Source organism: Prionailurus bengalensis, chromosome B4 (genome assembly GCF_016509475.1).
Source record: "Prionailurus bengalensis isolate Pbe53 chromosome B4, Fcat_Pben_1.1_paternal_pri, whole genome shotgun sequence".
NCBI classification, from domain to species: Eukaryota; Metazoa; Chordata; class Mammalia; order Carnivora; family Felidae; genus Prionailurus; species Prionailurus bengalensis.
In genome coordinates this window covers 117,579,823-117,604,895 of record NC_057358.1, presented here as the reverse complement: position 1 = coordinate 117,604,895, position 25,073 = coordinate 117,579,823, and the positions used below count along the sequence as shown (strand labels likewise).

The 25,073-nt window shown below is 36.5% G+C and overlaps 1 protein-coding gene across 1 annotated transcript in view; it reads right to left on the bottom strand.

The window, feature by feature from the left end:
- CFAP54 (cilia and flagella associated protein 54) overlaps nt 1-25,073 on the bottom strand; it is a 296,556-nt gene that overhangs the window by 241,747 nt on the left and 29,736 nt on the right. Inside the window, 9 exon segments of the mRNA XM_043562207.1 lie at nt 3,967-4,043; nt 8,202-8,352; nt 9,348-9,482; nt 15,147-15,229; nt 16,139-16,304; nt 16,387-16,568; nt 19,549-19,747; nt 24,339-24,440; nt 24,564-24,677. Coding sequence (XP_043418142.1) covers nt 3,967-4,043; nt 8,202-8,352; nt 9,348-9,482; nt 15,147-15,229; nt 16,139-16,304; nt 16,387-16,568; nt 19,549-19,747; nt 24,339-24,440; nt 24,564-24,677 — 1,209 coding nt within the window.

Here is a 25,073-nt window from a genome sequence, read left to right as displayed (position 1 = left end):
AGGAGACACAGAATCTGAAGCAGGCTCCAGGCTCTGAACTATCAGCACAGAGCCCTATGCGGGGCTCAAACTCACAGACTGTGAGATCATGACCTGAGCCAAAGTCAGATGCTCAACCGACTGAGCTACCCAGGCGCTCCACACCTCATATTTTTTTAAATAGTTGCATGTACATATGCAAGATCTATAATTTATCCCACCTAGAGTCTCCTCTAGGTCAACATATGGATTTTGGATTTTCCTTACAATAAGTTCTTATTCCTTCTCTCCACTTAATTCCCTTTCAGATGGATCTGAGACCCTAAATTAAGATTCGCTGCTCTACATAAAACATAGGAGAAAAACTGAGTAGCTGTCATATGCCAGGTACTGGTTTCCACAGGGTTACCAATATCTCATTTAAACTTATATAACTTAAATAATACCAGTAGAATAGGTACTCTTGTTATATTTTGTAGGTAAGGACACTTACATTCAAACAGATAAAATAATTTGTTCAAGATCACACAGTCAATATTAGAGCCAAGATTCAACTATGGGTGCTCCAACACCAATTGCTGTGCCCTTACACCACACCAATGAACCACCTCTACTACATCTACCATATGCCCCAGCACATTGCCCTTGGTAACTTCTGCTAATATTCTTTGTTTTTAATGTTTATTTATTTATTTTGAGATAGACAGCAAGAGCAAACATAAGCGGGGGAGGGGCAGAGAGTGAGGCAAAGAGAGAGAATCACAAGCAGCCTCCATGCTCAGCACAGAGCCCGATACACAGCTCGATCCGACGGTCCTGAGATCATGACCCAAGCCAAAATCAAGAGTCGGTCACTTAACTGACTGAGCCACCCAGGCACCCCTCTACTAGTATTCTTATTCCTACCCTATGAAGCCTCAGAAAATAAGTGCTGGCCCACAGAGCCAGTGAGTCTCAAATTCTAGGTTCCTTAAGAATCTACCTGCGGGGGCCTGGGGCGGGGAGCCTGGGTGGCTCAGTTGGTTAAGCGTCTGACTTAGGCTGAGGTAATGATCTCACAGTTCATGAGTTAGAGTCCCACATGGGGCTCTGTGCTGACAGCTCAGAGCCTGCTTTGGATTCTTTGTCTCCCTCTCTCTGCCCCAACCCCTCTCGCACTCTGTCTCTCTCTCGCTCAAAATAGACATTAAAAAAAAAAAAAGATTTAAAAAAGAATCTACCTGGGGGGAATTTTAAGAGGAAAATATCTGGAATTACAAACTTTAAGACCCCCACACCTGAAATTATGATTCAATATGTCTAGAGTGGGAAATAGGAAGCTGTATGTTTAGCAAGCACTGTAAGTGATCCCTGGAAAAACCATTGGCAGACAGCTATTATGCCTCCTCAATCTCTTGTGAATTTCAAACACTCTGTTCTCAATTTAAGATTTCTTAACTCTAGGGGCACCTGGGTGGCTCAGTCAGTCGAGTATTGGACTTCAGCTCAGGTCATGATCTCACAGTTTGTGGGTTTAAGCCCCTGTTCGGCTCTGTGCTGACAGCTTATAGCCTAGAACCTGCTTTGGATTCTGTGTCTCCCTCTCTCTCTGCCCCTCCCCCACTCTCTCACATACTCTCTCTCTCTCTCTCTCTCAAAAATAAACATTTAAAAAATGTTAATAAATAAATAAATAAATAATAAAAATAAAAAGATTTCTCAATTCTAGCTCTTTTAAGACACAATACTACATAAAAAACTCAGACCTGCATCCCTTAAAACCTATAATCTTCAAAAGAAAGTAAATTCAGAATGATCCTCCAGTCCTCCATTACATTCATGATATTTGATTGGTACCCAGTTATAGGACATGCATATTTTATGCATTAGAAAAATATCTTTTATACAAATGTCCTGAGGACACTTTTTTTTTTAATCAAAAGGCAACATAGCATAGTGACTAAATGCCTGGATGTTGGAAGGCAACACACTTGAGTTCAAATCTGCTTACTGTGCAACATTGAGCAAAAGTTGGATGTGGTAGCGAAAATCATCACTATGACCACACAAATCAACTGGAGCGAATCTCACAAACACAAGAATACTGAGATAAAAAGCAAGCTGCAGAAGAGTACACACAGTATGACACTACATACATATATATAATACATATATTATATATTACATATATGTTAAATATACATATATGTTAAATATATATGTTACATAATATATAATGTCATATTATATAACATATATGTTAACATATATGTAATATATATTATATTGTATATGTTATGTGCTATATTATGTATTAAATATATGTAAATATATAATATTAGATATATTATATTATATTATATTATATCATATTATATTATATTTAAAAACAATATTCCCTACTGCCTAGGAATACACACACATGTAAAAAAAAGTATGTTTAGAACTTATATCACTATATTTAGAATACCAGTTACTCCTAGGCAGGAGGAAAGGTGATGTGATCGGGGGCGGGGGTCACTCCTTAGTGGAGAAGAGTTCCAGCTGTATTAATAATGTATTTTTTCTTAAGCTATGATGGGGAAATGGATCTTCCTTATAATATTCTTTACAATTTGATGTCATATATTTCAAGTTTATTTTTCAGAGAAAATATGGTAATTGCAAGTATTAATATCTAGCAATAAGAAAAGTGCTGATGGAATAATATTTAGTAAAAAAAATATCAGAATGCTACTATGCTAAAAAACAAAAATACCTAGAAGAGAATATAAAAAAATAATAGCATTTCAGTCTATATAGTAAAATTGCTAATACAACTTTTGTAATTTAAAATTGTAGTTTTGGGGGGCGCCTGGGTAGCTCAGTCAGTTAAGTGTCTAACTTCAGCTCAGGTAATGATCTCACGGTTCATGGGTTCAAGCCCTGCATTGGGCTCTGTGCAGACATCTCAGAGCTTGCAGCCTGCTTTAGATTCTTTGTTTCCCTCTCTCTCTGTCCTACTCCACTCAGGCGCTCTCTCTCTCTCTCTCTCTCTCTCTCTCTCTCAAAAATAAATAAACACTTAAAAAAATTAAAATTGTAGTTTTTCAATTAATCAGGCAAACCAAAATATAGATCACTGGCTTCCTCTCTAGAAAAGTATTTTTCAACAGTAGTCCAGAAGCACTAGTATCCTAAGTAGCTATTCTATAGGGGGTAAAATGGTCTTCATTTTCAGGTAATAGAATATATGATATTCTATATCTTCTTCTTGGGAAAACCACAATACTCGGAAGCAAATGAATGCCTCTGAGAAGTCTTACAGTAAGGGACCTATTGCATTTAATCCAACATCACTCAAAGTTAGACCCTGGCAACCTTTTCTGAACTATAGTATCAGCATCACATAAGACAGACTTGGCAAAATGCTATTCTAGTTCATGTCTATAAATAAATAAATGTTTATAGCATATATGACACAGTGTCCTACACTCCCATTCAGATCTATGGAACAACACAATCCTTGATGTACATAAATAATTCAAATATTCTAAAAAAACAAAAGTAATCAAGAAGAGGAATGGCCATTTATCTCCCTCACCCCTTTCTCCTCTTAAGCTAACAATCACTGAGAACTTGCCATGTGCCAGGGCCTGTTCTAAGTGCATTTTCAACAGGTAATAACACACAGAATTGGTCAGAGGCATATGCTGAGCAGGACATCTCTGCTTTATGAGTCCATGAATCACAACACATTCAAAATACCAATAGTAATATAACTACAAATCCTTTTAAGAGAATTTACTAGGTTATTTTTAAACCTGATTGGATTTTTTTTCTAGAGTTAATGCAAAAACTAGAAAACATCCCCTGTAGTTTGCAATGTATGTAAAAACCATAAAATCTCAAATATTAAATATTTAAAATTACTTCTATAATTAACCATTACATATTTATAAATATAATATTATTTGAAAATTTAAATTCATGTTTTTAAGTATATTTTCTAAAATATGTTTGCAATACCTTCAATATTGGGAGAATTTCCAGGCTCCCTTTTGAAGTCTCAAGGAATTCACCAGTCCCTTTCCTTAAAGATATCTCTGTGGGAGGAGGGGGGGGAAGGGGGGGAGGAAGAGGAAAAGAAGGAAAGAAGGAATGGAAGAGGAAGGGAGGGAAGAGAAGAAGGAAGAAGAGGAGAAAAAAAGAGTAAAGTAGGAAGAAGAAGAGAGAGTAGGAGAGAGGAAACAAAGGGAAAGAAGGAAGGACCAGAGGAAATAAAAGAAGGAAGGAAAAAATGTAAACATAGCAGTGAATCATAATCCTAAAAAATGTTACACTTAATTGGTTACTTTTTTAATTACTCATGATTTTAGAAATGATTCAACACTTAGAAGTTGACTAAATACCAAATTATTTCTTCCATATAATTACATTTGATCTTTATATAAGTTCATTTAAAAGCATCTTGCATATGACAAATAATTAAAACTATTCATTATTAACAAGGTAATATTATGGTAAAGAGACTGGTCTTTCTACATACTATAAAGTCCATTGTAAAGCATTCAGAAAACAGTGTAAAAGCCTATAGATTTGGGCAAATATCGGAGAAGGTTGGTTTGAGTTAAATATATGGCAATGCTAGTTTCCTATTTTAAAATGCTAGTTTAATAACTTAAACTAAATAATGCATTACTTAATAAACAGTCCAATAAACATTTTGAATCAGATTGCCATAATTAATACACAAGAATGATTTGTACTTTGTGTTTTATGTGCCAATGAGATGATGATAATAACAATGTTGGAAACGTTATAAGAATTTATTTGTCTAAATGGGAACATTCCCTCCCTACATAAATGTAGATTTTTCTATTTATAAATGGATCATGCTCCAGTATTGATTAGTTCTTTAGAAATAAAACTTTTTTTCAATGAATCAGTAAATTGTATTTATCTCATTTATAATTAAGCAGAGTATAATATATAACAAAACAATAGTCTCCAAAAGTAATCAGTAAACAAAACAATAAAATTAAGTAAGAAATAGATTTTTAAAAAAATAATCATTAGGCCTTTTGCTTTCAGTAACCGGTAATCTGTAAAAATTCTCCTCGCTAGAGACCACTAGAAAAGCTGGTAAAAGGGATGCCTGGGTGGCTCAGTTGGTTAAGCATCCAACTCTTGGTTTCTGCTCGGGTCAGGATCTCATGGCTCAGTTCGTGAGTTGAAGCCCCATGTTGAGCTCTGTGCTGACAGTGTGGAGCCTGCTTGGGATTCTCTCTCTCTCTCCCCCTCTTTCTCTCTCTCTCTCTGCCCCTGCCCCACTTGTGCTCACTCACTCACTCTCTCTGTCATTAAATAAATAAATAAATAAATAAATAAATAAATAAATAAATAGAAAAACAAAGCTGAAAAAATACTTTTTTCATCTGTAAGCAAAGAAGCTCATGAAAATGTAAAGAGAAAAGAGTATCAGCTGGCTCTTGGGAAGAGAGCCCAGGAAATACAGAATGGCATTAGAGCTATTTTCTCCACTGAGAACTTTTGTCAATTCTGGAGAGGAAAGTTGAGAAGCTGAGTGATGTTTCTGACAGTCCTGAGAACTCAAGCAACACAGATTAGTATCCAGGACCACCAAGGGTGGGAAGCCAGAAGGGGCTGTATCCCAGGAATTAGGGCAAATGGAAAATAATTCAACAAGAGAGCATCCCAGCTTCAAATTATCTCAATTTCTCACACTGGAATAATGGGATCCTGGAGTGACAGTGTCTTCATACATCTAGTAAAAGCAAGCATAAATCTTCTCTGGAAGAACATTAACATCATCTGAGGCTTCAAATTATTTCTATAAAGTATTTAGCAAATATTTGATTGTGTCTACCACACAATCAAAAATAACCAGAGTAACCAAATAGCTGATGAAGTAATTTCTTCACTTAAGCACTCAATATCATGAGTGCAGAAAGAATGACAGAAGTTAGAACCCCCTTCTGGCTTCTCACCCCCACTCCTCCAGTAGCCTCCAACCAATGACAGACAAAAGTTGTATAAATATCTCAACCTCTCAGCTCTCTGTGCCAGGTTCTATACAGTCCTAGAGGTCTCTCACAGGAATAAGCCCTAAGTCTACAACAGTAGCCTTCTCACTAACTTACTGTACCTTGTATTGCCTTCCTTTCCTTTTCCATCTCACTTCTCCACACCACCACCCTGCTTCCCTGGATAATATCCCAAATAAACTACTTCATTCAACAACCTGTCTCAGAAGCTACATCTGGGGGAAAGGAACCTAGGAAAAAGGTCAGGTTGACAACACCTGAACTCACTGGTAAGTCTTTACAACACAACACGTGGGATAACTAGGCATTATATGCCTCCTGATTTAATGCAACAGGGAGTAAATAGCGCCACCTGGGTCGTATTCTTGCCAAATGCGTAAGATAGTCACAAGAATTCTTTTTGATACGGTATGATTCAAATCTAAGCAAGCCTCTAGATCTACCTACCAGATAGAGAAACAAGTTAATCAATACCACAAGGACACAAACAGCCAAATCCAGAATGTGGGAAATCCTATAAGGTCATAAATCAACTTCTTCAAAAAATTGTTTGAAAAGGGGGTGAGGAAAAGAACTATTATAGAAGAGAGAGAGAGAGACTCAAGAAAAATGTAAGAAAGGAAAATGTGTGGGCTTATTTGGATCCTGACTGGAACAAACCAACTTAAGACATTTTTAATACAATCAGAAACATAGAAATTTTTCCTTAATTTTGTAAAGTATAGTAATAATGGCATTATAATTTTATAAAACCCTTATCTTTTGCATAGACAGACAAACTCACACACACACACACACACACACACACACACACACACACACATTGAGGCTTCTGCTGGTAAAATGACATGATGTCTGCTTTAAAACACTCCAGAGGAAAAAAAGTGTTTCAAGAAGAAATGAAGATTGGCAAAATATTCACAATTATTGGTACTAGATGTACATGGTAACTTTTTTCATCTCTCTATATTTGAAATTCTGCATAATAGAAGTTTTAAAAAAGGAAAAAGCACTTTAGGACAGGACATTTCAAAAAAACCAGGACTTCAGGCCATTGAATATGTTAGACAGCCAGAGACCTTTATCCAGTAGTTCTCAAACTTGGATGTGTATCAAAATCACCTGGTAAACTATTAAAGACTAGAAAGGCCAGTCTAGATGAAATAGGATAGGATCTGGGCCTGTATTTTTAATAAGTTCCCAAGTGATACTGATACCAATAAAAAATTGAGAACCATGGCTCTAAAATTTCATCTGTAAAACAACACTCAACAACCAAGAATAGGCAGAGCCAGATTAGTGAATCTCTGGGAAAACAATTACTACAATAATTACTACAAAGTCCCTCAAACGTCATACAAACTCTGTAAGTGGGGTGAAATAGGAAAGTAAACACCCACTAATGACACCCCCACCTTATTCTTTACATATGAGATACCTTATAAAACAAATAGTTCAGGGGTTCAACCACAGGTAGAAGAAAACGGATCAGAGCATAAGGCTGGCACCCTCTAGAAGGCTAAGATGCTGGCAGAAAGGGATTGGGGCAGGGAAAGTAGGGAAGAGGGTGGGAAGTGAGAACAAATAAGAGGAAGGTAAAAGGAACAGGGGAAAAGAGGAGAAATAGAATAAATGAAGAAAGACAAACAAATTTTAAAAGGAGAGAATCAGAAGAGAGGAGAGAATTAGAAAGGATATAACATGTGGAATAGTGATCCATTCAACAGACATTTATTTAAGCTCCCAGTCTGTGTCAGGCAGTGTGGTGGGTACCAAAAATATACCAGCAACCAAAACATGCTCTCCTCCTTGAAGCAGCATACACTCTATTGGGAAATGGCAGAGGAGGAAAGGGGATAAAAGGGAGAAGAGAAATGGAAGAATGGGGAAGAGGGCAAGAAGTGAAAGTGGAATGAGGAATGGAGAACAGGAATGCATGAGTAAGAAGACAAAAGATGTATGCATGCCACGGAATCACAGAGCATGTAACCTCCTTTTAACATCCGCTGGGTTAAACCTGTATTATTTCTATCTCTGGTTATAAATCATCAAGGAAGCACTGTACTGAAAAGACTACTTTCCATTAACCATAGCTATTCTGCATTCCCATTTATATTTATACATTCATATTCTGAATTATACTTATACATTCATATGTGTGTTAATAACTTCATACTTTTTCATTCATTATATTACCTAGAGATTTTTTAAATTTTTTTCGTGGGTTTCCTAATGACTCCAATATTTCACTTAATTGTAACGTGACCTCTGCCACCACCACAACGTCAATGTCTTCCATTTTATAGCAGTGAATTACTTCATTTATCTGCCACAGAAGATAAACCCACTAAAAAGAGAGAATATACAGTAAAATCAATTAAAAGTATATTATATTGTAGAGTCACTTTTTAAAAAAAAAAACTTAGGGCTTCCTTAAAATCATCTTCAAAACATACAGAAATGTTAGACAGGTACACCCCCCTTATTAGTACATCTTAATTATAAATAATATAAAGATCAATGATCCTATCTATCTGTTTATATAAACTCATAAATAAGATTCACCTAAGCTTATAATCTGCATACCTATAGCCATAATAAAAAATTTATCATCTTCCTTTTTAAATATATCAATAAAGATTATAAGTATCCTCAAAGTCCTCATTCTTCCTTCAAAAAGTACCCGTTATGATCACTATTAAAGTCCTCCAAAATAGTGAAGAGGAAGCAGGTGTTTCAGGCTCCATGCTAGGTGCCTTCAGGCTTCATGCCTGTATCCCCAAAGCTTAGCACATCAAATTAGCCAACACACCTTGGGAGCTAAAATGAGGAAACAACATTGATGCATCCACATCATTACTTTTTCAGAGCACATGGTAAAACCATGCCCATGCACCCTATGTGCAACACATCCAATATGTTACTATTAAAATGTTTCCTCTTAAGTTTTGGGTTATGATATTCTCCTGCTCAACTTTCTCCTCTCCAGGAAAGAGCTCTTTGAAATAGTCTAAACATATTATTGTGGGGGGAAAAAAAACAAACCTAAAGCTCCTTCCTTATTTGTATTTTCTATTATTAACCTTCTTAATGAGTTTAGCCACATTCATGTAATCTTAAATGCACTATATTTATTCCTCCTTTAAAAACCTGAGGCACCTTCTCACACCCCAAAACTAAATTGCAGCAGAAGTACAGAGAATACACTTAAAAGAAAGGCTCACTCAGCACCATATTTAAAGAATGTTATGCAGGTAGATAAATGGAAATTTAGATTTGAAATGTGAATCAAACGTAAATCAGCAATAATAAAAACAAGTGAAAGGAAACAAAAATGAATACTTTATTAGTGCTGATTTTCTGGATGAATTTTGCATAGTCATTTCTGGACATATTGATCCTCTGAATTCCTGATTTGCATTTCTGCCATAGGAACATTATCGTGTCCACAACGATTTCTTTATCAGGCTGAGCATTCTGAAAACAAAAAAGGCAAAGTAAATTGGTAAGAATAATAAGATATACATATAGCTATATAGCATTTAGCATTTAATGTGTGCCAGGCACCATTCTAAGAGCTTTATATACCTACTGCAATGGACTGAATGTTTGTGTCTACCCAAAATTCCTATGTTGAAATCCAAACTCCCAATGTGATGGGAGGTGGGGCCTTGAGGAGGGAATTAGGCACGAATGTAAAGCCCTCAAGAGTGAGAACACTACCCTCATGAAAGGGAAACCAGAGTCCATCACTCTCCTTCTGCCAAGTGAAGATACAGCGCAAAGACAGCCACCTATGAACCCGGAAGCAGACTGTCACCAGGCACCAAATCTGCTGGTGCCTTGATCTTGGATTTCTAAGCCTCCAGAACTATGAGAAGGAAATGTTTCAGGTTTAAGCCACCTAGTCTCTGTTATTTTTGTTATAGAGTCCCCATAACAAAAAGACTAAGACATATACCAGTTAATGCAATCCTCATGGCATCCCTATGAAGTGATTGATATTACTATCATCCCCACTTTCCAGAGGAGCAAATTGAAGCACAAGATTAAGTAGTTTTTCCCAAGATGAAATGAATAGTAGAAAGTAGCAGAGCCAGGATTCAAACCCAAGCAGTGTAGCTCCACACTCTTTTTTTTTTTTTAATTTTTATTTATTTTTGAGAGACATAGAGAGACAGAGCATGAGTGGAGAAGGGGCAGAAAGAGGGGGAGGCACAAAATCACCAGCAGGCTCCAGGCTCCAAGCTGTCAGCATGGGGCCTCACATGGGGCTCAAACTCATGAACCAAGAGATCATGACCTGAGCCAAAGTCAGTCACTTAACTGACTGAGCCAGAATCCCCAGAGTCCACACTCTTAATGAATGCTCTGGGCCACTTCTGCCTCTCTAAAAATAAAAGTTACAAACATTTTTAGGCACATTATGTAAGCCAATTAGTTCCAACCAAATTGGAAAATTTTACATACTACTTTCTTCTTAAATTTTCTGCAGTTAAAATAATAAAGAACGGGGAGTGGAATGAACTAGTAACAGGAGAGGGAGTGGCGATCTGGGAAAGGATATAAACAAGGAGGAAAGAGAGACATGAAGAAACAACAGAACATTACACTGGGTATCAACAGATGAACTACACTGAGTATATCTCCTCTCAAATCAGTTATTTGGCTCTTTTCAAAAGAAAAATGGAATGCATTATATCTGAACTGGAAAGGTAATCAGTTCATAATTAAAATACACCAAATCTTGAACTCCTTTGGGGGCCACGCTAAGACTTAATTTGCATATGTAGTACCTTGTATGGGAATGTAACAGAGATCAATAAATGTCTGTTGAATTGAATGAACTAAGGCATACATGATTTTTTTATTTTTTTAAAAAATTTTTTAACCTTTATTTATTTTTGAGAGAGAGAGAGACAGAGCATGATCAGGGGAGGAACAGAGAGAGGAGACACAGAATCCGAAGCAGGTTCCAGGCTGCTGTCAGCACAGAACCTGACATGGGGCTTAGACTCACCAAGCACGAGATCATGACCTGAGCTAAAGTCGGACGCTTGACTGACTGAGCCACCCAGGTGCCCCAACATACATGATTTTTTTTAAAAAGCTGGTAGTAAAAATTCCTTGCCCTTTTCAGCCTTGATTAGAATTTTTTGGTTTAACCCAAAAAATAGATAATCCAGTTAAGAAATGGGCAGAAGACATGAATAGACATTTTTCCCAAAGAAGACATACAAATGGCTAATAGACACATGAAAAGATGCTCAACATCACTCATCATCAGGGAAATACAAATCAAAAGTATGATGAGATATCACCTCACACCTGTCAGAATAGCTAAAATTAACAACACGGGAAACAACAGACATTGGCGAGGATGTAGAGAAACGGGAACCTTCTTACAGTGTTGGTAGCAATGCAAACTGGTGCAGCCACTCCAGAAAACAGTATGGAGGTTTCTCAAAAAGTTAAGAAGGGGAAGGTGGGTGGCTCAGTCAGTTATGCATCCGACTTCGGCTCAGGTCATGATCTCATTGTTGGTGAGTCTGAGCCCCACGTCAGGTTCTGTGCTGATGGCTCAGAGCCTGGAGCCTGCTTCAAATTCTGTGTCTCCCTCTCTCTCTGCCCCTGCCCTGCTTGCACTCTATCTCTGTCTCTCAAGAAGTGAATAAATGTTAAAAAAATATGTATATATAAAAAAGTTAAAAATAGAAATACCCTACAACCAGCAATTGCACTACTAAGTATTTACCCAAAGGAAACAAAAATGCTGCTATCGGCGTGCCTGGGTGGCTCAGTCAATTAAGCATCAAACTTGGCTCAGGTCATGATCTCATGGTTCATGAGTTTGAGCCCCACATCAGGCTCCATGCTGACAGCACAGAGCCTGCTTGGGATTCTCTCTCTCCCTCTTTCTCTGCCTCTCTCTCTCTCTCAAAATAAATAAATAAACATGTAAAAAAAAAAAGAGTGGTGCAATAAAACCTTAGATTGTGAGTAACTTGTTCTGCGAGTGCTTCACAAGGTGAACAAACATTTCTAATAAACTTAAACTCGACAAAAGAACAATGTCTTGCAGTACAAGCAGTACATGATTCCATACATCACATAATCACAACTGAGCCAATGGTTCTAGAAATTCACTTTGCTACACAAATGCTTTGGATTACAAGCACGTTTCCAGAATGAATTATGTTCACAAACCAAGGTTTTACTGTATAAATATATACAATGAAATATTACTCAGGCATCAAAAAGAATGAAATCTTACTGTTTGCAACAATATGGATAGAGCTAGAATATTATGCTAAGCAAAATAAGTCAGTTAGAGAAAGACAAATACCATATGATTTCACTCATATGTGGATTTTAAGAAACAAAACAGATGAACACAGGGGAAGAAGAAAAACAGAAGAGGGAGGCAAACCATAAGGGACTATTAGCTATAGAGAACAAACTGAGGGTTGCTAGAAGGAAGGTAGGTAGGGGATGGGCTAAATGCATGATGGGAATTAAGGAGGGCACTTGTGATGAGCATTGGGTGTTATATGCAAGTGCTGAAATCACTAAATTGTGATCCTGAAACCAATATTATACTATATGTTAACTAACTAGAACTTAAATAAAAACTTAAAACAAACAAAAAAAGAATTTTGGTTTAGCTCTCCTACTATAATCATTATATTTACTATCAAATACAGTAAAACCTTGGATTGCAAGTAACTTGTTCTGTGAGTGTTCTGTAAGATGAGCAAACATTTCCAATAAATTTTAACTTGATAAACAAGTGATGTCTTGCAACATGAATAGTAAGTCATGCCAAACATCACAGGATCACAACTGAGCCAATGGTTCCTCTCTCTCTCTCTCTCTCTCTCTCTCTCTCTCTCACTTGCTACAGGATTGTGGGTGATTGTTTCCCACGCTTGGATGCTCAGTCTCAGGCCGTGGTGTTTTGCAGAAATCAGAAGTTGGAAGGTGCTCACAATCGGCACTAGTGTATTTTTTGTCACTTCACAGAACCTATGGACAGTCCTTTACTTTTCCATACAAGAGTAAGCTTAGGAATGCTTTACTTCATTCTAGATCAGGCTGCCTGCAGATATAGGCCCTTTCCTCTGCTATCTTATTGTCAGTTACACTAAGTACAGTACATCACAAGATTTTATTAATACTGTACTCTAATCAACATCCATGTGAGCATATACAATGGCCCCCATGCAGAAAAAGATTCCATTGAGCCAAAAGATAGCAATAATTCCATTAGTGAGAGTGGAAGTCGTCCTACACAATAACCCTCTTCTCTCTTGTATCCCTCACACCAGCCACGAAGGTTTGCAAAGGTAAGTGCATTGTTTATTTTTCTTTATATTTCATATTTTCATTATTATTTTGTATTATATTACAGTATTGTAATCATTTTTTTAATTTTATTTTTTATTTTTTAAAATTTATATCCAAATTAGTTAGCATATAGTGCAACAATGATTTCAGGAGTAGATTCCTTAGTGCCTCTTCCCCCATTTAGTCCATCCCCTTTCCCACAACCCCTCCAGAACCCTGAGTTTTTTCTCCATATTTCTTCTGTTTTGTCCCCCCCCCCCCGTTTTTATATTATTTTCGTTTCCTTTCCCTTATGTTCATCTGTTTTGTCTGTTAAAGTCCTCATATGAATGAAGTCATATGATATTTGTCTTTCTCTGACTAATTTCACTTAGCATAATACCCTCCAGTTCCATCCACATAGTTGCAAAGGGCAAGATTTCATTCTTTTTGATTGCCAAGTAATACTCCATTGTATAGATATACCACACTTCTTTGTCCAGTCATCCATCGATGGACATTTGGGCTCTTTCCATGCCTTGGCTATTGTTGATAGTGCTGCTATAAACATGGGGGTGCATGTGTCCCTTCGAAACAGCACACCTGTATGCCATGGATAAATGCCTAGTAGTGCAATTGCTGGGTCACAGGGTAGTTCTATTTTTAGTTTTTTGAGGAACCTCCATACTGTTTTCCAGAGTGGCTGCACCAGCTTGCATTACCATTGTAATTATTTTTATATGAATATGTTGGGGTTGTGGAATGAATCATCTGAGTTTCCATTATTTCTTATGGGGAAATTCGCTTTGATATACAAGTGCTTTGGATGACAAGCATATTTCCAGAATGAATTATGCTCACAAACCAAGGTTTTACTGTACCTTTCTTTCAAAAATTAAATGTCTGTCACAAGTATTTAATAAACCCAGAAAAATGGAAAACATATCAGGGGAACTTGTCAAGTTCCTCAGTGTAGTTGCACTTACCTGAATAAAAGATAATACAATGCTCTATCATTGTGGTTTTCAAACATTTTTTATAACAGTAAAACCAAATTTTTAAATGAAATTCCATCTCAACACTGTATATAAAACTAATTTAAAAAGGTAGGATGTTACTAACCAGTGCTGAGCTCCTGAGGAACTTCAGCAAAGCCCTGAGGATCCCTGGAATTGAGTTTTAATAATACCAGTGTTCTTCTAGTTTTACTTAAGCATTCATACCCACAAATCATCATTTCTAAATACTGGCCATTGTGTGCAAAGTGACTCCAAATAACCAGGGTTTGTATTCATGGACTGGAAAGCCATATTTCATTAAGAATGTTAATTCTAATTAAAACCACTGCCTCACTTCCCTCATTATTAGAAACATAGTGAGTCTAGTAATTTTCCAAAAAGGAACAAAAGGACTTATTAATTATCAAAAGAGACTTAAAATCACAAGTCACAGGCACCTGCGTGGCTCAGTTGATTAAGTGTCCAACTCTTGATCTCGGCTCAGGTGATGATCTCAAGGCTGGCAAGTTTGAGCCCCATAAGTTTGAGTGCTGACAGCATGAAGCCTGCTTGGGATTCTCTCTCCTCCTCCTCTATCTGCCCCTCCCCTGCTTGCACACACTCTCTCTCTCAAAATAAATAAACAAACATTTTTTAAAAATCACAAGTCAGGCTTTAACTCAATCTCTTACTTAATGGTTAAACAACATAGAATTTTGGCAAGGTGCAATTCCTGTGATATTTTAGATCTGGCTTTCAATTAGGTATAATGGCCTCCTTCAACACCATTACAATCTATCCCAAAAAGCAATTTCACCTGGGGAGAGGCACAGACACAGGAGTACAGGGTTGCTGCCAAATGGAAAATGTCTTCTGAGTATCCATAAGTCTTACAAGTATCTAATTCATAAAGTAGAGAAAAATCAATTAAAAATTTTAAGTAGAAAAGGCAGAGAAACACAGAAATTCTACAAAACGACATGAATGGTATCTGGGCAAATATCACATCAATAAGACTCTTTAAATGCTTCTACATGAAAACTAATCTAAGTGGGCTTTAATGCAATTAAACTAGACTATTATCATTAATCTGCAATCTGTATGCCAACTACATCCAAAATAGAATTGAAAAGGCTTGTAATATTAAAACACATGTAAAATATGGCAGTTGAAATAAAAATAACAGAATTATCTATTCGGAAACCCCTAAAAAATATGTATATCATTAGTACAAATTATTTATTGCAATTGAACAGCCATGAAACATAAAACATAAAAAACAGATTAAATCATCCTTGTTGGTCTGAAAATAGAGGCTGCAGATTTGCAGTTCTATACACAATAACTTTTAAAATGTTGGAATGAAAAACTCCCCCTACTAAAAAAAGATAGGAGACCACCAAATCTTCCCTTGCCAAAGTGAACTGATGGCATATGACTTACTGCCCTGCTGGTCTCTCATTTACCAACAAGGCACCAGCTAAGTAGAGCCTTATTCATCTACTCAAAATCATCACACAGAATAAAAGCTAGCATCGTTAGAAGGCATAGGAGTCTGCAGCATCTGGCACCCGGCTATTTCTCTGACCTCATTTCCTACCACATTCTCAAATTCCACCAGCACCACCAGTGCGCTCCAGCCATACACGCCCCCTTGCCACTCCTTCAACAATTAACACACTCTTGCTTCAGGGCCTTTGCACCTCCTGTTTCCTCTGCTTTGAACATTCTTTCTTTCACTTCACCTATAAAGAGCATATTTTATCAGATAAAAATTTTAATTTTTCAAAAAGGCAAATAAACACTTACCATGAAAACCGATTTTTTTAACATAAATTTGAGCTGACTGTCCTTCTTTGTAGTTTTCCATGGGAAAGACCAGACCTTTGTTTCTCTTTACATTGATTAAAGGTTCTATTGCAATTAGAAGAATTAAATCCTTTTCTGCTTTCGTTAACTCTGGATCATCCTGCCTCTAAGAGAAGTATATCCCACAATTAATAATTCAAAGGCATCTTAAAAAATAAAAAACAAATTATCGGTTTTGTATATATCACCTGGAGAAAATCAATAAGCTGCCCAGCTGAAGATTCAAATAAACTCCATTCCTCATAAGTAAAAGCTAGTTTTACAAATTTCACAGCAGCATCTATAGAAATAACATTTTTTCCTTTTATAATAAGTTGCAGAAGAGATGTTTTTGGAAAATCAAGCATTCCATCTGCACCAGTATTTGACACTAGAAAAGGGAAGAGAGAGGTTTGAATGTCATTCATGCAAAGAAATATTTTCTAAATATTAACTATCAGACTGCCAGGCACTAGGGAAACAATGGAAAAGAAGAAAACACAATCCATCTTCACCGAGCTTACACTGTGGTGGGGAAACAAGAAATCTTAGCAGGGAAATAAATATAGGGTGCGATGGGGACAAATAAGAAAGGCACTGAACATCGGTTTGGGGTAGGAGAGTGGTCAAGGACAGCCACCCAAAGGAAGGAACATGGAATCTCAAAAACAGAGAATTAGCGAGAGTTTTAACTAGTCAACTAGGAAGTTAGATAGTACAAGTAGGGATACAGCATTAGAGTCATCTTTATATATCCATAGTAAACAACAGAATCAGACATGGCAATGTACAGCTTCCTAGGACAGGAGAATTAGGAACACCAACATGTACGAGAAGGGCAGAGGGAGAAAAGGCTGCAAAGAAAAGTGTTTAGAAAGGAGTATCACACAGTAACAAACACTGCAGAGAGTAAAGGAAGAAAGTACTCAGAAGTGACCCTTGGACTGAACAAAAAGGAAGTTATCCATGACATTTTCAGTAGATGGCTGAGGCCAGAGGGATGAAGGCTGTATAAGTAGGAAGGAAAGAATTGAGAACAGTGGAAACAGAGCGTTTCTGACTATAATAAAAGGAAGAAATACAGGGAGGAAGCTGAAAGAGGACATGAGATAAAGGGGCAGTTTGGATAGATTAGGCTAAAAGACTTCAAAAAGGGGGCACTTGGGTGATTTGGTCAGTTGGGCATCCGACTCTTGGTCTCAGCTCAGGTCATGATCTCGAGATCATGAGTTTGAGCCCCACATCAGACTTTGCACTAACAGTGCAGAACCTGCTTGTGATTCTCTCTCTCCCTCTCTCTGTCTGCCCCTCCCTTGTTCACTCTCACTCTTTCTCTGAAATAAATAAATAAATAAATAAATAAATAAATAAATAACTTCAAATGGGAGAAGGAATATCCCTTCCATTTTAATGAGAGACAGTGGAAAAGATCAGTACAGGTAATAGTAAATTTTCAAGTTTGGGTGAAGAAACTCTCATCTGAGATCTTGTATTTTCCTCATGAAAAGGAGATGAACCCAAACCATGGACACTCACTGCCCTCAAATGGGCATACAGGTGCAGGTCCACACCCACGCACATATGTGCACACATACACACACACACAGACACACTAAACTCGCTTGAAAGTACACATGCTAAGGTCTAGGTTTTACCTCTCCTTCCAAGTAGACATTGTGGACGAGTCAGGTAACTGTTCCAAGGCAATAGAAGGTAAGTTCATGAAAAAATAAAGTTGAAAGCACAAAAACCTTGAAACAAAGACCACAAATGAAAACATCCTTTACCAGAGGAAACAGAAAAAAGGAAAAGAAGTGAACACTTAAACTTAGTTTAAGTTTATTCTCTTAAGGAAATAAGATATTACTTTACAAACATGAAGTAAGAATAAACTACTGTGAAAAATAATCAAACAGGAACTAAGTATAAATTATTTTATTGTGAAAACCAAAAATTCAATAGATGAATGGAGTAGAATAGCAAGAACCAAAGAACAAATGAGTGACCAGGAAAGTCAGATTGAAGAACCTTCTCAGAAGGCAATAGAAAGGAGTAAAGAAATTAAAATAATAAAATAAATAAGATATGGAGAGTGGATGTAGGACCATCAGAGAATTTTTCAAAAGTAAACGTAAGGGGAAGGAACAAAGAAATAACATGAAAAATGAAAGAAAGATCTAAGACCTCAAAGTACTTGCTATATTACAAAACCCACCGCTTGGCCTAATATAACAAAATGTGAGAATATCACAGTAAAGAGGGCATTACAAAACCCAAGTCTATAAAACAACAGGATTTAAACTGAGAGACATCTCAATACCATATGCAAGACTATGGAGAAATGTCTTTAAAATTCTAAAAGGAACCAACTTTGAAGCAAAATATTATATCCAGCTAAACTATTTCAAAGTTCTTAGAGTTTGTATTTGAGCAAAAAGAAATGAATTTAGAAACAAGTATTGAAAAATGGGAAGGATGAGGAAAAAGGTTTAATAGTATATTTATTGTCTTAAAAAGCATGGGGTGCCTGGGTGGCTCAGTCAGCTAGGTATCTGACTCTTGATTTCATCTCAGGTCATGATCTCACTGTTTGTGAGTTCCAGCCCCACATCTGGTCGTGCAGAGCCTGTTTGGGATTCTCTCCCTCTGTCTCTGCCCTCCCCTTCTCATGCACATGTGCTCTCTCTCTCTCTCTCTCTCTCAAAATAAATAAAAAAACATTTAAAAAAAGAATAATCCTCACCTCCACATTAGGTTTATTCCAAAAGTATAGGGTGGATAAAAATTAGACAGGCAATCAATGTAATTTACCACACTAACAGAAATGAAATAGAAATCCATTCAATCAACTCAATAAATCCAGAAAAGGCTTCTGATGAATTTAAACAACTATTCAGGATTAAAGTCAAACAAACAAAACTCAGTAAACCAAGAATGAAAGAAACTTCCTTAATCTGAAAAAAGGCATCTAAAAAAATCCTTCAGCAAACATCAAACTAATGGTAAAATGTTGAAAGCTTTCCATGTGAGATCGTGAATGAGACAAGGATATCTGCTATCGCCATTTCCATTTCATGTTTTATTGGAGATCCTATCCAGTGCAATAAGTCAAGAAATGCAAGAAAAAAGAAATTAAAAGATTAAGAATTGGAAAGAAAGAATATAATTGTCATTATCTACAGATGATTATACACCCAAACAAATCCAAAAGAAAATCTAATAAATTATTTAAATTATCAATTGAGTTTAGCAATATTGCTGAATTTAAGATTGATAAAAATTGGTTATCAGTTTCTTAAATGTGGAATACGATACTAAAATTTTTGTTTTTCAAGTTCTACCATAAAATGTCATTTTAACAAATTATTTACTTATTAAAAGTTCTTTTCCTGCCATAAACAGTTCTGAGACAACATCACGAACTTCTACTTCATCTGTAACAATAGGTCCAGTTTGTAGAGTGCGCCTATTTGAATCAGAAAGAGCTTCTAAGACAGCCAGAAACCGGGATGCGGTGCTATCAAACATCTCATCCAACAACCGCTCCGTGACAGTACGTGGCCATGGCAACTGGAATAAAAACAAAACAAAACACACAGTCCACTTCTTTAAAGTTCTAAAATGTTTAATGTTACAAGCCAAGATAAGTAAGGCATGCTTCATTCGTGCTACAAGTGCTAAAGGAGACAGTGGATGGCCTATGAATGAGACAGCTGCTTTTATGGTTTTCGTCTTTGAGGTGTCTCTCCAGATTCCATTAAAGTTTCTGTCATGCTGCCATTACATCAAAGACTGCTATTTCTTTGTGTTTGTGTTTCCAAGGCAGCATTAAAAGGCTGTTTATTATTGTCTTTTTATTAGGGCAACGTCAATCTCCATATGCCTTGTGTTACCTTAATTACAGCCTTTAGGAACTGATACTCAAACTTTGGTTGCCTAGGAATCTCTCAGGGGTGCTTTTTAGATTCACAGACCAAATCCTGAGATTCAGTGGGTCTAGGTGGAACACTTTTCATCAGCACTGCAGGAAATTCCAATGCCGAAGGTCCTTAAACCCAAATTAGAAACAATATTTTACAGTACAAATAACAGGTCTCGTGGTAGTTAAATAAAGAAGAGTTGACCAGCTGTATACTAATAAGCTAATGACTGTTTGAGCCCTGTATGAATTCCCAGCCACTCTGCTTTGTATCATCCCAGAACAATTTCCCCTTCTGCCAATGGCTTGCTTCTATACTCCTCCAACAACTGATCTATTTTTTGTATTTAGATTACCAGTAAACAAGAGAGGTAATTGTGTTCAGCTTTTCTAGAATCCATGTCCAGTTAGAAGATACCCGTCATATTCCCCATGATTCCCCTGCTTCTCTCCTCTGTTGGGAGCAAAGTCAGAAAGGCAGAAAAACATAAACAGGGTTAAAGCTGCTTTGGACTATTTTTCCACAAACCAACTTCTCTACTCATTAGTTTCTATGCCTTTTCGATCCATAGGTCAACTGATATGTTAAAAACCTCAGTAAAACTTGAACTTCATGCCCTAGTCTCTCTTTATTTACAAACAGAGGTAAGGGTTTCCTCTAAGATTTTTATTGTAGATTAAAACAGAGCTTTTAAAAATTATATTTAAAAGCATAATAAACTTCCTAATAGTTAGAAGTATTCAAAATAAAATTATAAAACCCAAAGATTAGAGTTAAATTGTTTTTAGAAATATAGAAAAACTATCAAAAAGTGAAATAGATTATTTATCAGAGCTGTAGAAGAATACTAAGTAAACATTTTAAAATATAAATATTTTAAAAATCTATAACAAAGATTTCAGGCAATAAAAAAACAGTGGGTTGCCAAGCCTGACAAGCAAGATATTAATGTCTATAAAAGCAATGAAATCATTCAAATGCATTTTAAAAATTAAAATCTCTAGTAGATAAATGATCAAAAACTGTGGAAGATAATTCACAGAAAAAGGAAATAAAAAGAGTAATCACAAAAATATGGGAAAGTTGGATCACAGAAACAGTTAAAATAAGCCATTTTATAAAAACAGAATTATTTTAAAAATTAAGAATAATATCAAAATGATAACAGCTTGTGGTGAAATTGGTACATACAGGTTGTACCTTATGTACCTATTTCGGAAATCAATTTGGGAATATATATCAAAAGAAATAAAGATGCTTGTATCCTTTGATTCAAATCCTACACCTTGAATTTTGTCCACAGGAAATAAAAGAAAAAAATAACATACTTGAAGATGTTGATTACTTCAGTATTGATAATGACAAAGAACTGGAAACAACTAAAATTTTAAATAGTAATAAAAAATTTGACGAATTATGGTACAAAACTGCATCAAGTATATTATACCATCTTTAAAAACATCAGGATGGTTGAGAAGCTAAATGGTAAGATCCAGATTGTCTGTTCCACTTCTAAATACTATGATTTCTATGACACCTACTCTATTAGATGTATTATGCTAATTCTCCAACATAACACACTTAGCCCAGTCAAGCTTAATTTCTGTCCCCCAATAAATGTTGTTTGCTCTTGTTTCCAAGCTATGATCTTGCTCTGGTCCTTAACTTAGAATGTTTTCTTCTCTTCTTCCTGTCCAGTCAAATCCTGCTCTTTATTCCAAGGCCATTCAAAAAGACAGACCTGTGACATTGCTTTTCTATATTCTACCATACTTGTAACCACAGTAGGCATTTGGTACATTCTGTTAAATGAATGAATGAAAAAATAACTAATAGCTAATACTCCTGAGGATCTATTACATGCTGGAAACATTCTAAGGGCTTTACATGTAATTCATTTAATCTCTATCATTATTTCCTTCTTAATACTTATCACAAGCAATAATTACTATACTTATTTATTATGTAATTTCTCCGTAAGAATGTAACTTCTACCTACCTTGTACATACAGCAGGTACTTTAAAAATATTTATTGAATGAATCCCAAACAGTCAATCACTAGGAGTATGGATTAGTGGTGCTTGAAAGGAATCCTTTAAAGTCAAAATGATTGGGGTGTCTGGGTGGCCCAGTCGGTTGAGCATCCGACTTGATTTTGGCTCGGGTCATGATCCCAGGGTTGTGGGATCAAGCCCTGTTCAGCATGAAGCCTGCTTAAGATTCTCTCTCTCTCTCTCTCCCTCTGCCTCCTCTGTTCCTCTCTCCCACCCATACACACTCTCTCTCTCTCTCTCTCTAAAAGAACACAAAGCAAAACAAAACAAAAAACCAAAAATGATTAACTGCGAGTTCACAATGGACTTACAAATTCAGAGAAATGTTTTATAAAACAGATTTAATGCATATTGAAATTAATTTCTTTTATAGGCATATAATAAAACTATTTCATATATATAGAACAGAACATTCTGCAAAATATGTCAAATATTCCAAATACTGATGACTTTTTAAAAAGGATATATTGACTATTCCCTATGGAAACTGCCAACATTACAACTTTTTTTCTAAAAATATATACTACCAGACCTTTCCATAAAATAATCATCTTAAAGGAAACCAGAAATAGATGTGTTTTTAATGTAATGTTATACAGAATTTTAAACATTTTTCTTTGAAAATATGTTTAATTTTTATACCAGGATGATTATAAAGCATAATATTATGCTAATTAATGACAATCTTATGGCTTTGGATACTTGAATTTGGTTTGCTCAGAGAAAAAAAAGTTGCTAGCCAGAAAAAAAAACACTACCCCCTGCTCTCTTACAAATGCTACATAGCGTCACTACTCAACAATACCAGATGTAGGTGGTTCCACAGCCCATCCAAGGAATTAGCTATAATTTGGAAGTCACCACCTGCACAAATTATACACCATTGGTCGGTAAGGGACACGATTTTAAAAGGATGTATGAAATGTACTTCTGGGCTCAGTAGTCAACATATCATAGTCACACTAGAAAGCTACCATGCCCAAATAATAATTGTATTTAGATATTACGATTTAAGAGAAAAAAATCAATAAATAATTGCTCCTAAATGTTATAAGAAGAAATGAGTTAAGAGAGCAGCAGTTATTGGAGTAGTGAGAAAGCACTGAACCAGAGACCTGGGGTCTGCTTCCAGTGCTGCCACTAGCTGCCTCTGTGACCTTGAGGCCATAATTTAAATACTCTGGGATTTATTTTCCCATATGTAATAGGAAAGGACTGAATCAGATGATTTCTTAAATTCTTCTCAGGTTCTGAGAGTCTACTACTCTCCTGTCAGAAACTGCTCATCTTCCCCCTCACTTTCATTTTCAGTCCCTAAAAAGAAGTTCACAGAAGAATTTACAGCTATCTACAACAGCTTCAAAGAAAAAAAAAAGAACTGAGCCTTAAGAGATAGTGAGATTCAGAAAAGCAAGGGCAAGACAGTGGGAGAAGGAAATGGCAGGAGGGAGAAAGGGCAGAGGGCCCCAAAAGGCAGAACTGTGTCCCAGTCTCCATCCCCAACAGCCTTAGTGCTGCTGGTCAAACACACTTGTGGCCAGGAGAGCCATGTGATGAGTTTGGACATGTGAGTAGAGACTGCTGTCCCTTCCATGCTGGGCATTATTGCCTGCACAAGATTCTCCAGAGCTTTCTCATATCCCCCATGGCAGAATGACCAGGAATTTTTGAAATGAGGGCTTCTCCTCAATTTGGCCCTGAGTGGCAGTCATGAGCACAGCCCCCTGATAACTATAATAAGTATGATGCCAGTGGGAAATAAACAGTTATTGTAAGTCACTGAGATATGGGGGTTGTTTATTGCTATGGGGTAGCCTAGCTCATAAACAGTCCCAAAGGTGCCTCCACCTTTGTGCCAACCTCAGAGGCCCCTAAACCAACAACAAGGAGTCAAAGACAAAGGTCACTGTGGCACCACTCAAAGTGTGTACATTTGAACCTTTTCCAGGCTCTTCTGCCTCTTGCCCTTTAAAGTTGCAAAAGTAGGATTGTGTGAAGGCACAAAAGCTTTAAGAAAGGGATGAAGTGAGGCCATGCCCATAGTGGGAAGGCATTCTTCTATTTGCCACTGGTGCAGGGAACAGGGTGCAGGATTTAATACTGAGTGACCAGACCTAAAAGATAGAGGGTTAACACAAATACACTGCAAAAAGAGTCTGAACAAGAGAAGACATTCTTATACTTACAGTTTGAGCTTCCCTTAGGTTCACTCTTATCTTTGGTCTAAACAAACCTTTGTGTTTCCTTCTAGATTCAAATACTCCTCTTTTGAAGATCATCACTGCCATCTATCTCAAAAAGAAGAATTAAATATGAGGTAACAATGGGATGCACTTCTCAACCACTAATATTATGTACTTAATCAACTGTATAGTGCAGTCAATTTCTTTTATTTCATGAAATGTTTATACCTTTATGGTGGCCTCTCTATAGTATCTTCTGGATTCTTCCTGCGATTGTGAGGAACTCATTAATTCCAGTTGCCTTAACTCATCAATTTTAGCTAAAGCACGCCGAGCAAATGCCTATACGTGATTAAAAAAATTAATTCATAATAAGTGAGAGTATAGTGATCAAAAATGCATCAAGACTGTATGTTTTATTCTCCCAGATATTTGATTTAATTGGTGAATTAAACTCTGTTGATGCTAACTCCTTACAACACTGTAAGTATATCATCAATCATTTCCTACAAGCATCCCCAAATTCTGCAGGTCTAAAGTCAATAAACTGTCAGATATGCTAACTTTATGAATCAAGAAAATCAAAAAAATAAGGAAAGCCAAATTCTGTAGCTTCATATAGATTATCACTTTTCTGTCATTGCATACATGTGCGCGCACACACACACACACACACATACACACACATAAACACACGCCCCTCCGCAGTGCTCTACCCTAAATCTTAACCTTCTTACT